The 16,472-nt window shown below is 43.2% G+C and overlaps 1 protein-coding gene across 1 annotated transcript in view; it reads right to left on the bottom strand.

Annotated features, from left to right (window-relative positions):
- The window catches only part of DOCK2 (dedicator of cytokinesis 2), a 425,761-nt gene that overhangs the window by 298,006 nt on the left and 111,283 nt on the right, over positions 1–16,472 (bottom strand). Inside the window, exons 24-25 of the mRNA XM_065873738.1 lie at positions 12,976–13,084; positions 1,768–1,838 (exon numbers count right to left, since the gene is read on the bottom strand). Of these exons, the coding sequence (XP_065729810.1) occupies positions 1,768–1,838; positions 12,976–13,084 (180 nt within the window). The remainder of the gene's footprint in view (positions 1–1,767; positions 1,839–12,975; positions 13,085–16,472) is intronic.

Below are 16,472 nucleotides of genomic sequence, written 5' to 3'. Positions count from 1 at the left end.
GAGCACGCAGAGCTCGTTAAACCAATGTCTGCCACCTCCTGGCACTTAGAGTCTGTCCATCCCCAGCCTGCCATCTCTGCGGGGGGGCAGAAACAATGTACCTCTTGCTCCCTTCGCCCCCCACCTCCGTGCATGATAAGCCTTCAGTAACTATGCATAGTTGGTCTTGGTGTTGAATACTGACAGCGTTCAAAGAGATGTGCAAATCTGAAAATAATATCAAGAAACCCGACCACTTACTGTGTGTGTCAGGCACATGTTTTGCACTTGACAGCCACTGTGCCATTTAAGCCTCACAATTCTATGACGTAGATCCAATGCTTATCCCAATTTTACAAGTGGGAAATGTAAGGTTTAAAAGGGTTAACTAACTTTCCCAAAGTTACACAGCTAGGGAGGGTCAAAGAAACAAGGGTTCAAAATCAGATTCTAATTTCATTGCCATGCCGTTTTATTCACTAATGTTTTATGCTTAGTAATGTTTTATGATAAATCTTAAGATCAAAAAAGGTCCTTAATTTTTTAAAAAACTCTGAAAAGTTGTGGGTTAGAACCAGTTTGGGATATGAAAAAGGAGATAGCTCTTTCCAAATAGAGTGAAAATAAAAATACCACTGAAACAAAATTACAGCTCCTGTCAGCTTTCCAAAATCAGCTCATTGTGCTTATTCATTCTTTCAAATCCTTATTAAGCATCTACTTAATATGTGACAGGCAATGTGCAGGGCAGTGGGATACAATAGGAACAGACTTGGTCCCAATTGGCATGGAACTTACATTCTAATGGAGGTCAACGTACAACACAAAAGCAAGCAAATCAATACAAGGCCGTAGATGCAAAGAAGGAAATGAACAGGGAGTTGTGTCGGAGAGTAACGGTGCAGGGGTTGAGGGAGGAATAGAATTTATTTACAATGTTCAGAGGTAGCTTCTCCAAGAAGATAACATTTAGCTTGAGACCAGAAGAATGAGAAGAAGCCAGAAGAAATCTTCATATGAACGGTGGATAAACTGACGAGAGCTGAATAAAGTTTGGAATGCACTGAAAAGAACTGTGCCCATGTTTATTTCTTAGTTTTGATAGCTATGCTGTAGTTATCTAAAATGTGAACATTAAGGGGAGCTGAGTGAAAAGTATGCAGGAACTCTCTATACACTATCTCTGAAGTGCTTTTCCAAGTCTAAAAGTATTGCAATATAAAAAGTTTTTAAAATCTTCTATACGTTATCTTGGAACTTAAGTGAATTTAGGAAAAAGAGGAAAAGGGTGTATCTGGCTCAGATGCCCCTATTCTAAGAGCATAAGCACAGTAAAATAATGTGTTCCTCCCATGAGAGGAATGGGGTGAAGAAGGAGAGAGCGAAGGGGAGCCCATCTCATTATCCCATTAAGTGTCCATAGGTTGTTCTCCATTTGTAACTACAGGGCTTACAGGGCAAAGACTGGAACCCCAAAATAACCTTCAAGCCCAGGTGAAATGGAGACATTTACACCAAACATCAGTTTTTTAACCTACATGTTCGTATTCTGCATCACCGATATTGTCAAAGAAGGATGTTTACTTTATAGTTGGTTTTCACCAAATCTGACACAACCCAATGAAACTGTAAAAATCCCACACCAATATCCCTGCAGGAAGTTCTGACCATGTGTCCTCCCTGTCCCCGTGCTGAGTGCCTGGCTGGAATTACCCACAAGAGCTCTCCTCTCCCTCTGAATCTCTGGCTTGACAACAGAGCCCAGGAAAGTACACACCATAAGCTCACCTGAGTAACTTTGCATCAAAGACGGTTTCCACATCATAGAGGACAGATGGGATGTATTTCAAAGCTGCCACCTAGGTAGAAAGTGAAATAAACATGAGCAGTGCCCACGGCCAACAACTCTGCCTGGTGGTGAGAATACTTTGCAACATAACACAGATCAAGGGAAAATGATCCTGAATCCTGGGCACTGCTACAGTGATTCAGACTCTGCATGTAGATTGAAACACCAGGTGTACTTCTTTCAAAAGTTTCTTCTGTCTTCAAGGGAGCAGAAATGTAGAGTAGAGCAATCAAAAACTTTGAGGTTATACACACTTACAGTCAAATCCTGGGTCTACTCCTTAGTGGCCAGGTGACTTTGGACAAAACACTTACCCTCTCTGATGTCTCAATCTCCTTATCTATAAGATAGAGGAAATAATGTCTATTTTGCAGGATTGTACAGATTCAAAATAATACAAATGTGGCATCCAGCAGAGAGCCAGACATATTTGCATGCTCAATAAAGGGTAACTTCTATCTTTATTGGAAGATGGTAAGCTTGAATTGTTTTGTTGGTGGCAAGGATGACATGGACTGAGTTATTTCTATTTTCTCTCCCTGGCCAATTTGTGAACAATCGTCAGCGTGTTTTGGTCCACTAGCTGGGTTAGGAAAACTGGGCATTGTGGTGGATTGTTTCTGTCCTCTGTGCAAGATAACTGATACGTCCATAGGTGGGAAAAAGACCCAGGCCCTTGCAAAACAGCACCATTTGCTAAACAGCAGAGCAGACTGTAATTTCCACAGGAGGAGTTGTAAGTCACATAGTTGGAAAATACTGTTTAAAAATCTGGTAGATGTATCCATTTTATATTTTCTTCTTATTTTTCTGTATATTCTAAGTGTTCTGTAGTCAACAAGTATCATCCTTTTACAAACAGACCAAAATTAAAATAGAGAAAAGTATTTTTTTAAAGAAAATCTTATCCTAGCCATATACAGTTGTACTTTTTAGTTAACATAAATAATAATTATGACTATCCTCTGAGAGTGTTCAGTGGAGCAGACACCATGCTGTTAGATTATTTTGTTAAACCTTATTTCAGCCTACAAGGGATACACTATTTTCACAGATCAGGAACCACTAGGGCATCAAGATTCAATAACTAACTAGGTCACAAAGTTAGCAAGTGGCAGAGCCAGGATTCAAAATCAGGCAGGCTACTTACAGAGCCACTCCTTGCAACCCTCAAATAGCACTGTTTTTCTCCATGCCCCCATGCTTTTCTTTCTTGTTAGTTATGATTTTTACAAGTCAGTATTATATGTTTGATATTAAAAAATTCACACAAGTATTAGGGTGAAAATTGTCCCTGAAGTCCCACATCTCCATCTCAGCCCCAATCCCTACTCCTCAGAAGGGATCACTGTCAATATTGTGGTGAGTCCCAACTGTTTTCTGTGCATGAACAAGTATGTGTTTGTGTGTGTGCATGCATGTGCATGTGCACACGTATGTGTGTGATTATACAGTTCAGTAACTTGCTTTTTGCAGTTAACCATGTTATCACCAGTATTTTTGCACATCACTTCATAGAGTGCACTCTTCATTTCTAATCACTGCACAACAATGCTCACATGGGTACACCAAGTCCTCCTTACTGACGGACTCCGTGCTATCTTTAGTTTTTCTTTATTATAAAATAAGTGATAAGAAAATATTAAAATATACATCTGTGTATCTGTGAGAACCCCTGTGTGATGGATGCGCTGCTTGAAGAGAAATTAGTGTGTAAAATGTATGCACACATAGGCAAATGTACATACAAATGTATATACATTTTAGGAGATAATGTCATATTAACTTAGAAGCGGTAATCAATTTCCTTCTACTCCTTTCCCTATAACCTTGCTAACACTAGTATACAAATCTGTCTCATTTTGTCAATCTGATACATAATTTGCAACTGCAATCTGCGAATTTTTGGATCTAGTCCAGGTGGGCACCTTTTCTATACTTATTGAAAAACTGTATTTACTATATATAGCTTGTTTATATTCTTTCCCCATTTTTCTTTTGGGTGATTTCTTATTGGTGTGGAATTCTTTATATATCATTAAGCCCTTTGCACAGCTACATGTAAAAGAATGAAATTAGAACACTCCCTAACACCATACACAAAAATAAACCCAAAATGGATTGAAGTCCTAAATGTAAGATCAGACACTATAAAACTCTTAGAGGAACACATAGGCAGAACACTCTATGGCATAAATCACAGCAAGATCCTTTTTGACCCACCTCCTAGAGAAATGGAATTAAAAATAAACAAATGGGACGTAATGAAACTTAAAAGCTTTTGCACAGCAAAGGAAAACATAAACAAGACGAAAAGACAACCCTCAGAATGGGAGAAAATATTTGCAAATGAAGAAATTGACAAAGGATTAATCTCCAAAATTTACAAGCAGCTCATGCAGCTCAATATCAAAAAAACAAACAACCCAATCCAAAAATGGGCAGAAGACCTAAATAGACATTTCTCCAAAGAAGATATACAGCTTGCCAACAAACACATGAAAGGATGCTCAACATCACCAATCATTAGAGAAATGTAAATCAAAACTACAATGAGGTATCACCTCACACTTGTCAGAATGGCCATCATCAAAAAATCTCCCAAAAAAAAAAAAAAAATGGTTCTGAAGAACCTAGGGGTAGGAAAGGAATAAAGATGCAGACGTAGAGAATGGACTTGAGAACACGGGGAGGGGGAAGGGTAATCTGGGACGAAGTGAGAGAGTGGCATGGACATACGTACAGTACCAAATGTAAAACAGATCGCTAGTGGGAAGCAGCCGCACAGCACAGGGAGATCGGCTAGGTGCTGCTCTGTGACCACATAGAGGGGTGGGATAGGCAGGGTGGGAGGGAGACGCAAGAGGGTGGAGATACGGGGATATATGTATATGTATATAGCTGATTCACTTTGTTATAAAGCAGAAACTAACACACCATTGTAAAGCAATTAAACTCCAACAAACATGTTTAAAAAAAAATTAACCCCTTTGCAGTAACACATTTTGCAAGAATTTTCTCTTGCTTGTCCTATAGTTTGATTGTTGCTTGTCTTTTAGCTTCGGTTATCGTATCTTTCATTGCACAGTAGGATTTTAATTTGTATGTTGTCAGATGTGTCAGACCTTTTCTTTACATTATTGGATTTTGTGTCCAGAGATTTATTCTTTATTTTTTCAAATCAAGATGGCAAGAGATAACAAGATTCCAAAGTGAATGTTTCTATAACTAGGGTCTATTGGGACACCCTTTTCCCATAAGATGATGTTAGGTATTCTGTGGCGGGAAGGTTGGGGGGGGTAAGGAATTGCAATCAAATAATTAGAGGAAAGTTTGATTTAAGCAAAGATAAACCAGTAAGGTGTTTCTGGAGGGGGTTTTTTGGCAGAACTTTTCAGAATTTTAATATGCTAAGATGCATTATGACATTCTTCCAGGCAATTATAGTATACAGTACATTTCAGCCTAGTTGGTCAGGCCATCTGTATCAGGAAACATCAAGATATGGCAAAAGCAGATGCCTGCAGGGTTGGGAAAGCAGCAGAAAGAGTGAAATGAGAAGAGCACAGGCCAGTGGGAAGCGAGGAGGTATGTGGAACCCACACTCTGTCTAAAGAATGAGTCATTCTTGTTCACTTGTTTTAACACTGTGCTAGCCAAATCAAACACACCTGCAGGCTGCACTTCTCCCGTGGGCTGCCAGCGTAAAACCCCTACATTCTAAAGAGACATCTGAGGCACATGGCCTGATAAAAGCCCATCTAAGCATTCTAGCAAACTGCTCCTTCCTTCACTCTTAGGCTGAGAAACATAGAGCTCTGGGCCCACAGGCACCTGGGGCGGGGGTGTGGGGGGGATCCCTGTGCTCCACCCAGCACTTGCATGCTCCGAGGCCCATTTCTTCACCCCCTGAGCCTCAGCATCTTCATGTGGGGCAGAGAGGAATGATGCAAACTAAAGTATATCTTGCAGCTATTGTAATGCCCAGCAGGCAGCAGGCCCCCAAAAGTGCGTGTGCTGGATCTCTCCTTATCTCATCTCTCTGACACCAGCCCTCATTACCCAGCACCTGGACAAAGTGTAACATGGACTCATCATAATTAAGACCAAAGTGAGGGAACAAAAACAGAAATGAAATTCTCGGCGAGTTGGGGAAAGCCAGGACTTCAGTGTCTGCAGCAAGTTGCTGGCTTTCAAGGGCTGCATGTCATTCCAGGGCTTCAGAGTGATACTGTAGAGCACTAATCACCAGGTGTCTACATGGACACTCACACTTAAATGCTTCAGCTATTAGTAAGGAGGAGCTGGGCAAAGCTGGGACAAGGGCTGCTTCAGAAGGAGCCAATCTTCCCAGCCTCCCAGCCCTGGGCTGGCAATAAAGTAAAACAAACTGAGGGGTTGTCATGCTGAGACTCAAAGGGTGTTATCACCTCGACAGGTGTATTAAACTTCCATTTGGTCCAGGGGGCCTCACAGAGAAATGGCAGGCCTGTGGTTTTCTTTTCCAAAGGGGACAGGAAGTTTGCCAAGTCTGTTGTCACAGCCAGCACTGGCCTCAGGAGGCCTGTCCACAGTCCTCACCTTCACACAGCCCTGACACACCTGAGTGGAGTGATAGCAGGTGGGTTCAAGCAGGCACTACCACCAAGCACTCCCAGGAGGCAAAAGAGCTCAGCCATAAGACCTGCTGGAGACCTCCATTCATTGCAAGTTTCTAAGGTCTGGGACTAGAAACAGCTTGGCTTTCTAGACCTGTTGGCCTCCTGCGAACTGCGCTGCTCTACTGTTGTTATTATCTTTACTCTCATTAATATTACTATTGCACATAAATTTATATTCCTGTGTTATTACTTTCATCCCATAGTGTATATCCCTATATCATATATAATATTTAATAGAAACAAACAGATGTTTTTATGTAGGTGTGTATGTGCATATATATACACATATACCTGCGTATATATTAGGATTAAAATATATTAATCAAAATAGCAAACCATTATCGGAAACTTTATACATGCATGATCTCATTTTATTTTTACAACTGCTCTATGAATAGACACTGTCATCCCACTTTACCAGTGAGGAAAATGATAGCACGGAGAGGTAAAAATAACTTGCCAGAAGCCACATAGCTAATAAGCCGCATACACAGCAAAGATATGTACCTGATTCTGTCCAACTGGCTTCAGACCAGTATGCTCTGCTTTAGGAAAAGTTTCCATCTTGGTAAGTGCGGAGGTTTTAATACAGGAGACAAGGCAGAAGTGGGGGAGGAGGTAGATAAAGAAACATCTCCCGTTTAGGAGAATGGCTTTTGAAAGAAGGTACAGTTTTTCTGATATGCCTTAAGTTAAGAATCCTCTTCACCACATATATGAAGGTTGCAAGAATGGCCACCAGGACAACATTTTCCAGCTCAGTAATTAGTTTATAATGTGGCACCGAGTGAATTTCCTAGATGAATCATCAATTCCAAGCCCCTCTGCCAGAAGCCAGGTACAGGCCACAAGAAGAGAGCCAGCCCCAAATCAAGGAATCGTGATTTTACTGTGGCCCTAAGAGAAGTCGCATGAAAACACCTGAAATGATTGCTATCCAGATGGACTTCACCAGAGCTGATAATCCTGGGCTGCTAGCACACAACAGATGTTTAAAAATAGCAACAAAAATCAAAACCACACAGTTGCACTCCCTCAAGCTCAACGGGGATTTGTCTTCTACGGGTTTCCAGGGTTCCTTATCTCCCCCCGCCCTCTCTTTCTCATTCTAACCAAGACTGCACTGTGTTGGTGCCAGCAGACACAGACTTCTGGGCAAAAGAACACATCCTGCAATGGTGCAAGGTTGTACGAGAACACTAGACATCTTCCTCATTCAAGAGCTCTGACAATATTCCCATCCCATCAATTTTCAACCCTTTTATTTTAGCCAAGTAATGGACAGTCAAGGTCCACGGAAACTGGACAAACACTGTTACAGGGACTCACCGCAGCTGACCAGAAGCAGCAGCTTCCTTATAGATGCTAAGCTGTCCCTGAGGAAAATACATCCACTCTCCCCAGACATTCACCCTTGCCACTGGTCTTTCAGTGAAAGGGAAGGGAAGAGGGGCCAACAAGTTCTGGGATATGAACGTCTCTGTGCTTTCTGTAACCCAAGAGTGTGCTGGCCCCTGAGTCTTGGCATGAGGCAGGAGAATTCAGTGTTTAAAATGGCTGGCTGAAGAGGCCGAGTTCAACTCTAGGTGGGTCCCTTTTACGTGAGTGTCCTTGGGGAAGTTAACTCTCTATGCTCCAGTTTCCTCATCAGGAGAATGAAGGGAATAAAGTCACCTACTTTATAGGGTTGATGTGACGATTAAATGAAAAATAAGAGCTATCAATGGGACTGCAGCACCTCATTGGAACAAAATTTCATCCTACCCTCCATAAATCCAACATTCCCAAGTACTGCCCTTAAGTATGGGGTAGGTGGTTACGAAGGGGACAGTAAAGAATCATTTAACAACTTGAGATGAAACTCCGGCTCTGGCTGTTAAATATGAGTCTCCCCTCTCCTACCTCTGGGGGCAGCCTGTAGACCACTTCTCCAGAATGAACCACCTTCTTCCCTTACGTCGGACGTCTGGGTGTTTTACAAAACTTAACAATGAAAAGAGAGGAAAGGAAGAGGCCTCCTTAATTAGCCTGACTTCATAACTGCAGACCAGACATCTGCCCATCTGTACTGTTGTTCACGTTGCTTATTGCCTAGCCACCTAGCATTTTGCCTGAAGACTCAGCTCTTTAATGAAACCATACTTTCAAACTCTGGGCTTACACAGCCTGGATTCAAGTCCCAGACCTGCCACTTCTCAGCTGTGGTTAAGTTACTCAATTTCTCTAAGCCTCCACTTCCTCATCTGTAAAGTAGAGATAAGAAGAGTATTTGCCTAATAAGGTGGTGGTTATAAAAATCAAATAAGCTAACAGTATATGTAAAGGTTTTAGCTCAGCATGTGACACATAATAAATGCTAAAACATAAAATAGTGCAAACTAGTATTCATTCACTCAGCCAAAAGATATTCAAGTACCCACTATGTGACAGCCACTGTTTCAGATACTGGAGACCTAAAAGACAGAGCCCCCTGCACTCCTGGACACTCTAGTGGCTATATTAGCAATCATGTGTGGCGATCATAGTGGCCAAGGGAGCATATCATACAATTATGAGTTGCTTATTTATTTCCACTCATACCATCAACTTGGAGAATTATAAAGAATCATGACCTAAAGGAGAATGGGTCTAATGGGTCTGCACGACGTCACCAAATGGCCATCACTCACACTTGAGCTACATCCAATTCACAACTGTCTGGTGTTGACTGTCTCACTCTGCCATCAGTTTTATCAACAATATTCACAGGGCTGGCACACATGGGGACTTCTGAGCATACGGCCCATTCTTGAAAACACGTGGAAACCCCTGGCCATACCCATTCGTTGTGGCTTAGAGAAGAATATTAACTTTGGAGTTAGAAGAGCTGGGTGGATTGAAATCATAGCTCCACCACTATGAATAGGAATAATTAAGGATGAATTATTTAACCTTATGAGCTTTCTGTGGACACTGAAGACAGCGATTCCTTGCAGACCTTTGGTAGGACTAAAAACACTGCATGTGAAAGGTCAGCTTCATGCCTGACACACGGTAAGTACTCAATCAGTGGAACGTGTTTTTAATGCTCCCTCTACCCTCTTTGGATGGCTAGCTTTAAATTCTCCATAGTTTTGGGTGAGCTACTGCCATGCCAGCTCTGAACAATAAGGAAAACCACAGAAAGCAATTCACAAAAGCCAGATGAAACTCAGACATTGAGAAATAACTTGCTTGGGCCCCAAAACTCACAATAGGCAAAGCTAAATTGAACCAGACAGGCTTTACTCTGAACTGAGGCAGGCATGAATTAGGGTTTCCACCTAAGCCACTACCCAGCTGGAAGTAGAAAGTCTGGACTAGAATGTCAATCATTGGCATTCTTACTCTGTGCTCTCACCCAAAACTTATGGCAGACATTACTAATAGATCACAGCACTCTTTCCTACTGTACCCCCATGCAGGCTCAGAATCAAGACTACAGTCATGTTGTACTATTTCACTGGTGAAACTTTCCCTTCCTTTTTCATTTTTCATAGAGTCAGTTCTTGTGAGTTTATCCTCCTTGAAATTTATACCTGTTTCTTGATCTAACAGAATAACTGGATGACCTAACACTGTTCGACTTCATGTGACAGGGTTAGAAACAAAAATATTCCCTTCCAGATTCCACTATAGGAAAATGCCCTCAAGGCTTCTGTTTTATGATGAGGTAAAGGAGGGAGAGATATAAATGACTAAAAATTATTTAAATGGAACTATGTAACAGGCTTTACACACCATGCTTTACATGCATTACTTTATTTAATCCTCTCAATAATCCTCTAAATTAGACTTCCCATTTTATAAAAGGATAAACGAGGCCCAGGAAACTGAAGTGATTTGCCCAGTGTTACCTGCCCAAGGGGGCATGCCCCATTTCCCACCCAGATCTCTCTGGCTCGAAATCCAAAGCTCTTTCTCCTGTAGCAAATGTCAAAGTCTGCAGAAGATCTCTTGTGTGGGGTTTGCTAACATCAAATGGCCTTGACTCCTTTCCCCTCATCGGCCCATGCCTGGCACCCTAAAACAGCATTCAGGTTTTTTCAAATGGTATTGCTCTCTGTATTTGAATATGACTTTACATTCTTCTTTGACAACTTTTCAACAACCATAGGAATAGATGGAAAGCATCACTGATTTTATGTAACTCCTAGAAGCTAAATTTGACCCTTAAAGTAAATTTAAAAAGAGACAAAGTCCCTTTCCATGACTTCAGGGTAGAAATCCATAAGGAGAAACCAGCATAACCTGGAAAACAAGACATTTCTAACACAGTTACCCAGAAAATAAGAACCTGGGTTCTTACTGACTCATGCCAAAGCCATAATAATCCTATTGGCTCTCTGCATTTGCATAGCATTTTATAATTGGCTCTTTTGCAGACAATGTTCATCTGATCCAAACAGTGAAGTTCTAGAGATGAGGAAACAGAGACACTGAGAAGTTAAATCCAGGGTAAAATCATATGGCTGATCAAGAAGAACATTCTGTTGACCCAGGTCTCCTCAGGACCAGAAATTCTCCTGGCTCATCTTTTTGCTTCCTTGCTTCCTTTTTTTTCCCCTCCTTTCTTTCCCTACCTTCTTGTTCCCTCTGCCCTTTATTCCTTCCCCCCAAATACCCGTAGTTCATCACAAGGAAAGTGGTGCTGAAATTGGAAAGGGTGGCTCTAGGATGGCTTATCCCCTTTTCTTTCTCAAGGTCATGCGGTCTCTCTCTTGGCACCTCTGCTTCTCTGGGGCATCTACTCCGATTTCCTCCCCACCAACTGGCTTCCTCTGTTTGTCCATCGTTTCTGCTCCCTCACACTTCAGCTTCCTTGGAGCCTATTTCAGACCTGATGCAATGCCACAGCCTCTCATTGCAACCGGGCATCCTCAGCTGTCACCGGATATCCTAACACTCACTGTGTGGTCTCTCACTGGAAATCAGCTGCTTCCAGTGTGATATCAGTGTGAAGAGGTGTGGAAATCACTCTGCCTCCGGGGTGATAGGCTCTGGCTCTTGTCATATTTCTTCATGCTGCCCCCTGCTCCCGTTACTCCCTTTGCTTTGAAATGATGAGGGTTTGAGGAATAGAGGGAGGACTTAACAAAAAAAAAAAAAAAAGACTAGCAAGAGGGAAGAGAAGGTGAAAACTGTAAGACTGCAGCCCCAACTCATTTCAGAGAAAACAACCATATCTCCAGTAGGTGCTAAATGTGTAGTATAAAGAACCGTGTAATGTAGCGGCTCAGAGCATGGTTTTAGAGCCAGGCAGAAAGAGATCTGGATCCCAGCTACACCCCTTAGTGCACAGGAGCCTTTCAATTTCCTTATCTATAAAACAGAGATCTTAACACCTATTCCGAGGGTTATTCATTCAACAGATATTTATCAAGCATCAACTATGTATTAGGATTGTTCTAGGTGCTGAGGATACAACGATGAACGAGACAAAGCTCCCCTCTAAGGAAGCCATTAGCAGAGTGATTCCCAAACTTTGCTTCATACTAAAATCAAGTTGGGAGATTTTTAGACTCCCTTTTCCCTAGTCACACTCCATACTAATTAAATTAGAATGTTTGCTGGTGGTAGTCAGTCATCAGAATTTATTCAAGATCCTCAAGGGATTTTAATATGCAAAGTTTGGAATCCATCATGTTAGCAGCCAACACTCCCCAGAGAGACTTCTGCCTTTGCCTCCTCACCTGCATTCTGGCTGAACTAGTACCTCATTCATTCTAACCAGAGGCTGGGCAACCCCAGGCATAGCTAGCTAGCGAGTATTTAAATTAGCAATTAAAAAGAAAACTCTGATCAAAAGAAGAGGAGGTACTCTGCATTAACCCACTGGTTTAAATCAATGTGTCTGGGTTTTCTTCTTCCTAACTCACGAGGCAGCTCTTCCCGAACACTTGTGAATAAATGCTGTGAAAGTCAGGAAGTCTCCCTGAAACAGCCTCTTCACTCAGCCTCTTGGCTGCTTGACTCATTCTCAAACATAGGGTTAGACCTCAAGGTTTCTCAAAGATTTACAGAGTTTGTAGGTCATGGACCACTAAATTACAGGACCCATTTTCTCCAAAGTATCTCTTGTTTATTGAGGACATTCTCACCCCAAAATGGGAGCTCAGTTTATGGTGTGGATAATAAAAAGTGGACGATTTAAGAGATTGACAACTTAACTACTCTCACCACTAGAAGTGGATCGGGTTTGACCTCCTTCCTTCCAGGGAGCAAAAGCTTCAGAGTTATTTAAGAAGAGGCACCACTACCTTCATGGGAAACGAACAATAAATATGCCATCTCCTGCTCCGAGGAGCCCTTGGTGTTCACGATCCTTACACCACAGGGCCAGCCCAGGCCTTCAATTAACACATGGCTGCGTATTCAAGCAAAAGTAGACGTTATCTCACTATGCTGTTATCTATCAGATGACCAAGGGAAAAGACAGAATTTTTTTCTTTTGTAGTGTAAACCAACCTGCAGAAGGATGGTTGTTTTATATTGACTTTTCATCAAGTTGTTGATGGATTCAAAGAGGCGTCTCATGGATTCTTCAAACTCCATCTGTTCCTTGCCTTCGTAAAGCCTGAAAGAAGACACATCTGAGTCATTTCTCAAGCCAACAGGCAATACCTTTGAAAGTGTGTGCCAGCCACAAACTTCACTTGAAATTGAGAAGAGACAGGGGTGGAGATAGGGACTTAAGGGGAGGGGGCTTGATTCAGCAGTCGCTGCTTGCATATGCCACTCAGGGGAAACCCAGGTCCCCAGAACAGGTACCATCCAACTGACTCGGCATAATAAACCGCCTCCTCCTGCCTCTTTTTCCCCTTGCGGTATGCGGGCCTCTCATGGCCGCAGCCTCTCCCGTTGTGGAGCACAGGCTGTGGACGCGCAGGCTCAGCGGCCACGGCTCACGGGCCTAGCTGCTCCGCGGCATGTGGGATCCTCCCGGACCGGGGCACAAACCCGTGTCCCCTGCATCGGCAGGCAGACTCCCAACCACTGCACTACCAGGGAAGCCCCCTCCTGCCTGTTTTTAAACCCTGAAGGACCTCAAAGGAATGAAACTCATCCAAGCTGAGGGGACCTTAATAATTTCATCCTTCTGCAAGAATCAGAGGGAGACTGTGGTCATCAGACTTTCAAAGTATCTTGGAAATATCAAGGAGAAATATTTTCAAATACACTTCCCCTTAGCCACTGCCTGCTTGTCGGATGAATACAGCTGTGTCTGTTCCACATCAGGGGCCATCATTTTCCCTGCCCTCTTATTTCAGGAGTGTACTTGATACCTAATTTAAAACTTTTTTGCCTCTGATTATAAAGACCCTACACTGATATTGTAAAAAGAAAAAAAAATGCATTACTTATGAAGTGAGACTCCTCATTAATCCTACCATAAAATTAGCAAGCGTTAAGGATATCCTTGCAGAGATTTTCAAGGCCTGTCTAATACATACATGTCACTTTTTATAGAAACCATCCCCTTGCATAAAATCGGTCTCCAGGCCCCTGAGTCTCAGTGCCCTCGTGGCCCAGCCTTGGAGTGTCGTTCACCCCAAGGCCTCTCCAAACAAGCTTTTATTGCCAACGGGTGAAAAATCTGCAGCCTAATCTGTGGCATTCTGGGTGAAACACAGAGAAGGGTGCTTCTGTCTCCCATTCAGATAAAGAGGGTCTCCTGTCACAGCCCTACACAGCCAGACACCACTGAGCTGCCAGCTGCCGTGAAGGTGCTCTCCCCAGATAAAACGCCGACACGCTTAAGGGGTTTATTTGCTCCATCAACCACCCGTCGAGCGGTCCATCACAGCCACCTCAGCGCTGTCTCCACTCAATCCCCCACCCATGCTCTCGCCCCTCTTTTCTTCCTGCTTCTCTCCTACCTCTTTTCTCTGTCTTTAAGTGTGTGTCTCTCTGTTCTTCTTCTCCTATCATTCACTTTGTCTCTCTGTCAGTCTCTAGGTGTCCCTCTGCCATTCTCTCTCTCTTTGATTTCATCTCTCTTTCTTCTGTCTCAGTCACTCTCTGTGTCTCCTTCTCTTCTTTTTTCCTAGGTGGCCCCTTCCTAAAGCCTCCTGAAGTAAGAAGCTTAAGGGGAAGTCAATGCCGGATGTTTCAATCCACTACAGGGATCCGGAAATTGCTGCTGACTTTCTGGGTATCTACTTCAAGGTCATAGAGACAAGGCTGTGAGAGGAGCCAGGAGTCCTAAGGCTTCTCTCCTTCTCTGTCCCCACCTTTCCCATTCCTCCTTCTCTTCTTCCCTTCTCCCCTCTCCTACACCACTCAGTCCTGAACACAGAGATGTTCTGCCATAGACGATGTGTTTTAGAGTCAGCCTGGGTTCCAATCTCCACTCTGCCCAGTACTAACTGAAGACCTTATAAATAACAGCGAACAACACAGAGTATCACTCCGCCCCAGGCACTGTCTGTATTATTAACTCACATACCCTCATCACCACACCATGGTAAGGGGCCCCATCCTTATCACCATTTTATAGATTGGTGACTTAAGCCCAAGGACTCCGCAACAGTAAGTGTTGGAGCCAGAATTCAAACCTGGCCATTAGCTCCTAAGCCTGCCCTCTCAATCATTTCGTAGACCACTGTGCTCAATGCTTTACTACCTCTCTTAATTCCTGTAAGCCACAGTTTCTCACCTGCAAATGCAGGCTGTAACAGTGTAACAGCACTGTGTCCAGGGATTATGAGGAGCCCAGCTCACATGTGACGTGCTTGGCACACACTGGGCCCTGGTAAATGCTAGCCATTGTCTTGTTGTTGTTAATTGTTGGAGTATTACACAGATAAAGACAAAAAACTCTCAACAGGTTGAGACTTGCCCAAATCCCATCAAAGTGGAAAAGATGAGACCAGGTCTGGCAGGGAGGAAGGGAGGGTCTGAATTCAAAGTGGCGATGCGTTCCCTGTGAGATGGTGCTGTGAGCTTTTCTTTGTGCCCAAAGGTAAGCTAATGGACGGTCCATCCCCCAAGGCTTTTGCCTTGAAATCCCTTGCTCTTTCCTCTAGCCACAGCCGCCTGAAAACATCTAATAAGCGACATCGTAATTCCTGTTCCTGGTCTATGGTGTCTCCCTCCCACATTTAACAGCCAGACGTGGCTGCCCATGGTGAGCTCATCATTATTTACATCATTATTTACCATGTATGGACTTTCTCTGTAAGGCATACTTATTTGTATATTTGCGGCCGTATGTGTGTGTGGCTTGCGGGGTGGGCAGAGGGGATCCCACCAGGTCCTCTTCTTGGGAACCACTGGTACTGCCAACAAAAATGGTCTCCAGCAGCTTTCTCCTGCTGGTGACCCTAGCGCCCCCCACCCGCAGCCCACCTCCCATAACTGAATAGTCCCATGGCAGCTCCCTCCCTGGAATTCATCATTCTTAACAGAGAAACACAGAAATGGGCTTTGTTGGGAGTCATCTTAAGGCAGTGCTCCAGGAGGAAAGTTCATGAACTCCTGCTGAAGAGACCTTTGAGGCTATCCTGGCTCCTTACATCCCTGAGTCTGGTTATTTAACTCTTCTTGGATTTTATAAGCTGTACAAATATCCCTCCAATAAACTCCCTTTTTTTTTCGCTTAGACTAGCCCTGGTTGGATTCGTTGAAAACTCCTGTCCAGTCAGAGCTCTGCAGGGTGAGACGGGCTTGTTCCTGCAGCTCCCTGGGGTTCTAAACCAAGAGCTGCTGGGAACGCCAGTGAGCACTGGGTCCATGCTTCCTATTGTACAGATGAAGAGACCGAGGGCCTGAGTGCGGAGGTGACTCGGCTTCATTACCATCTTTTAAAGGTTATTTGACTGAGGTAGGAAGGAAAAGAGACTTTTAGGCGGTAAAATCAAGTCGAGGCTTTCCACTCAAATTTAAACTTAGGAAACTGAATTTAATTTCTACCAGCAAGACATGTGATTTGCTCTAGGGCACAGACTGCACCAGTGGCATAG

The sequence above is a fragment of the Phocoena phocoena genome, chromosome 3, assembly GCF_963924675.1.
Source record: "Phocoena phocoena chromosome 3, mPhoPho1.1, whole genome shotgun sequence".
In the NCBI taxonomy this organism is placed as follows: Eukaryota; Metazoa; Chordata; class Mammalia; order Artiodactyla; family Phocoenidae; genus Phocoena; species Phocoena phocoena.
The sequence above is the reverse complement of the archived record's forward strand: the minus strand, read 5'-3'. Positions and strand labels throughout refer to the sequence as shown.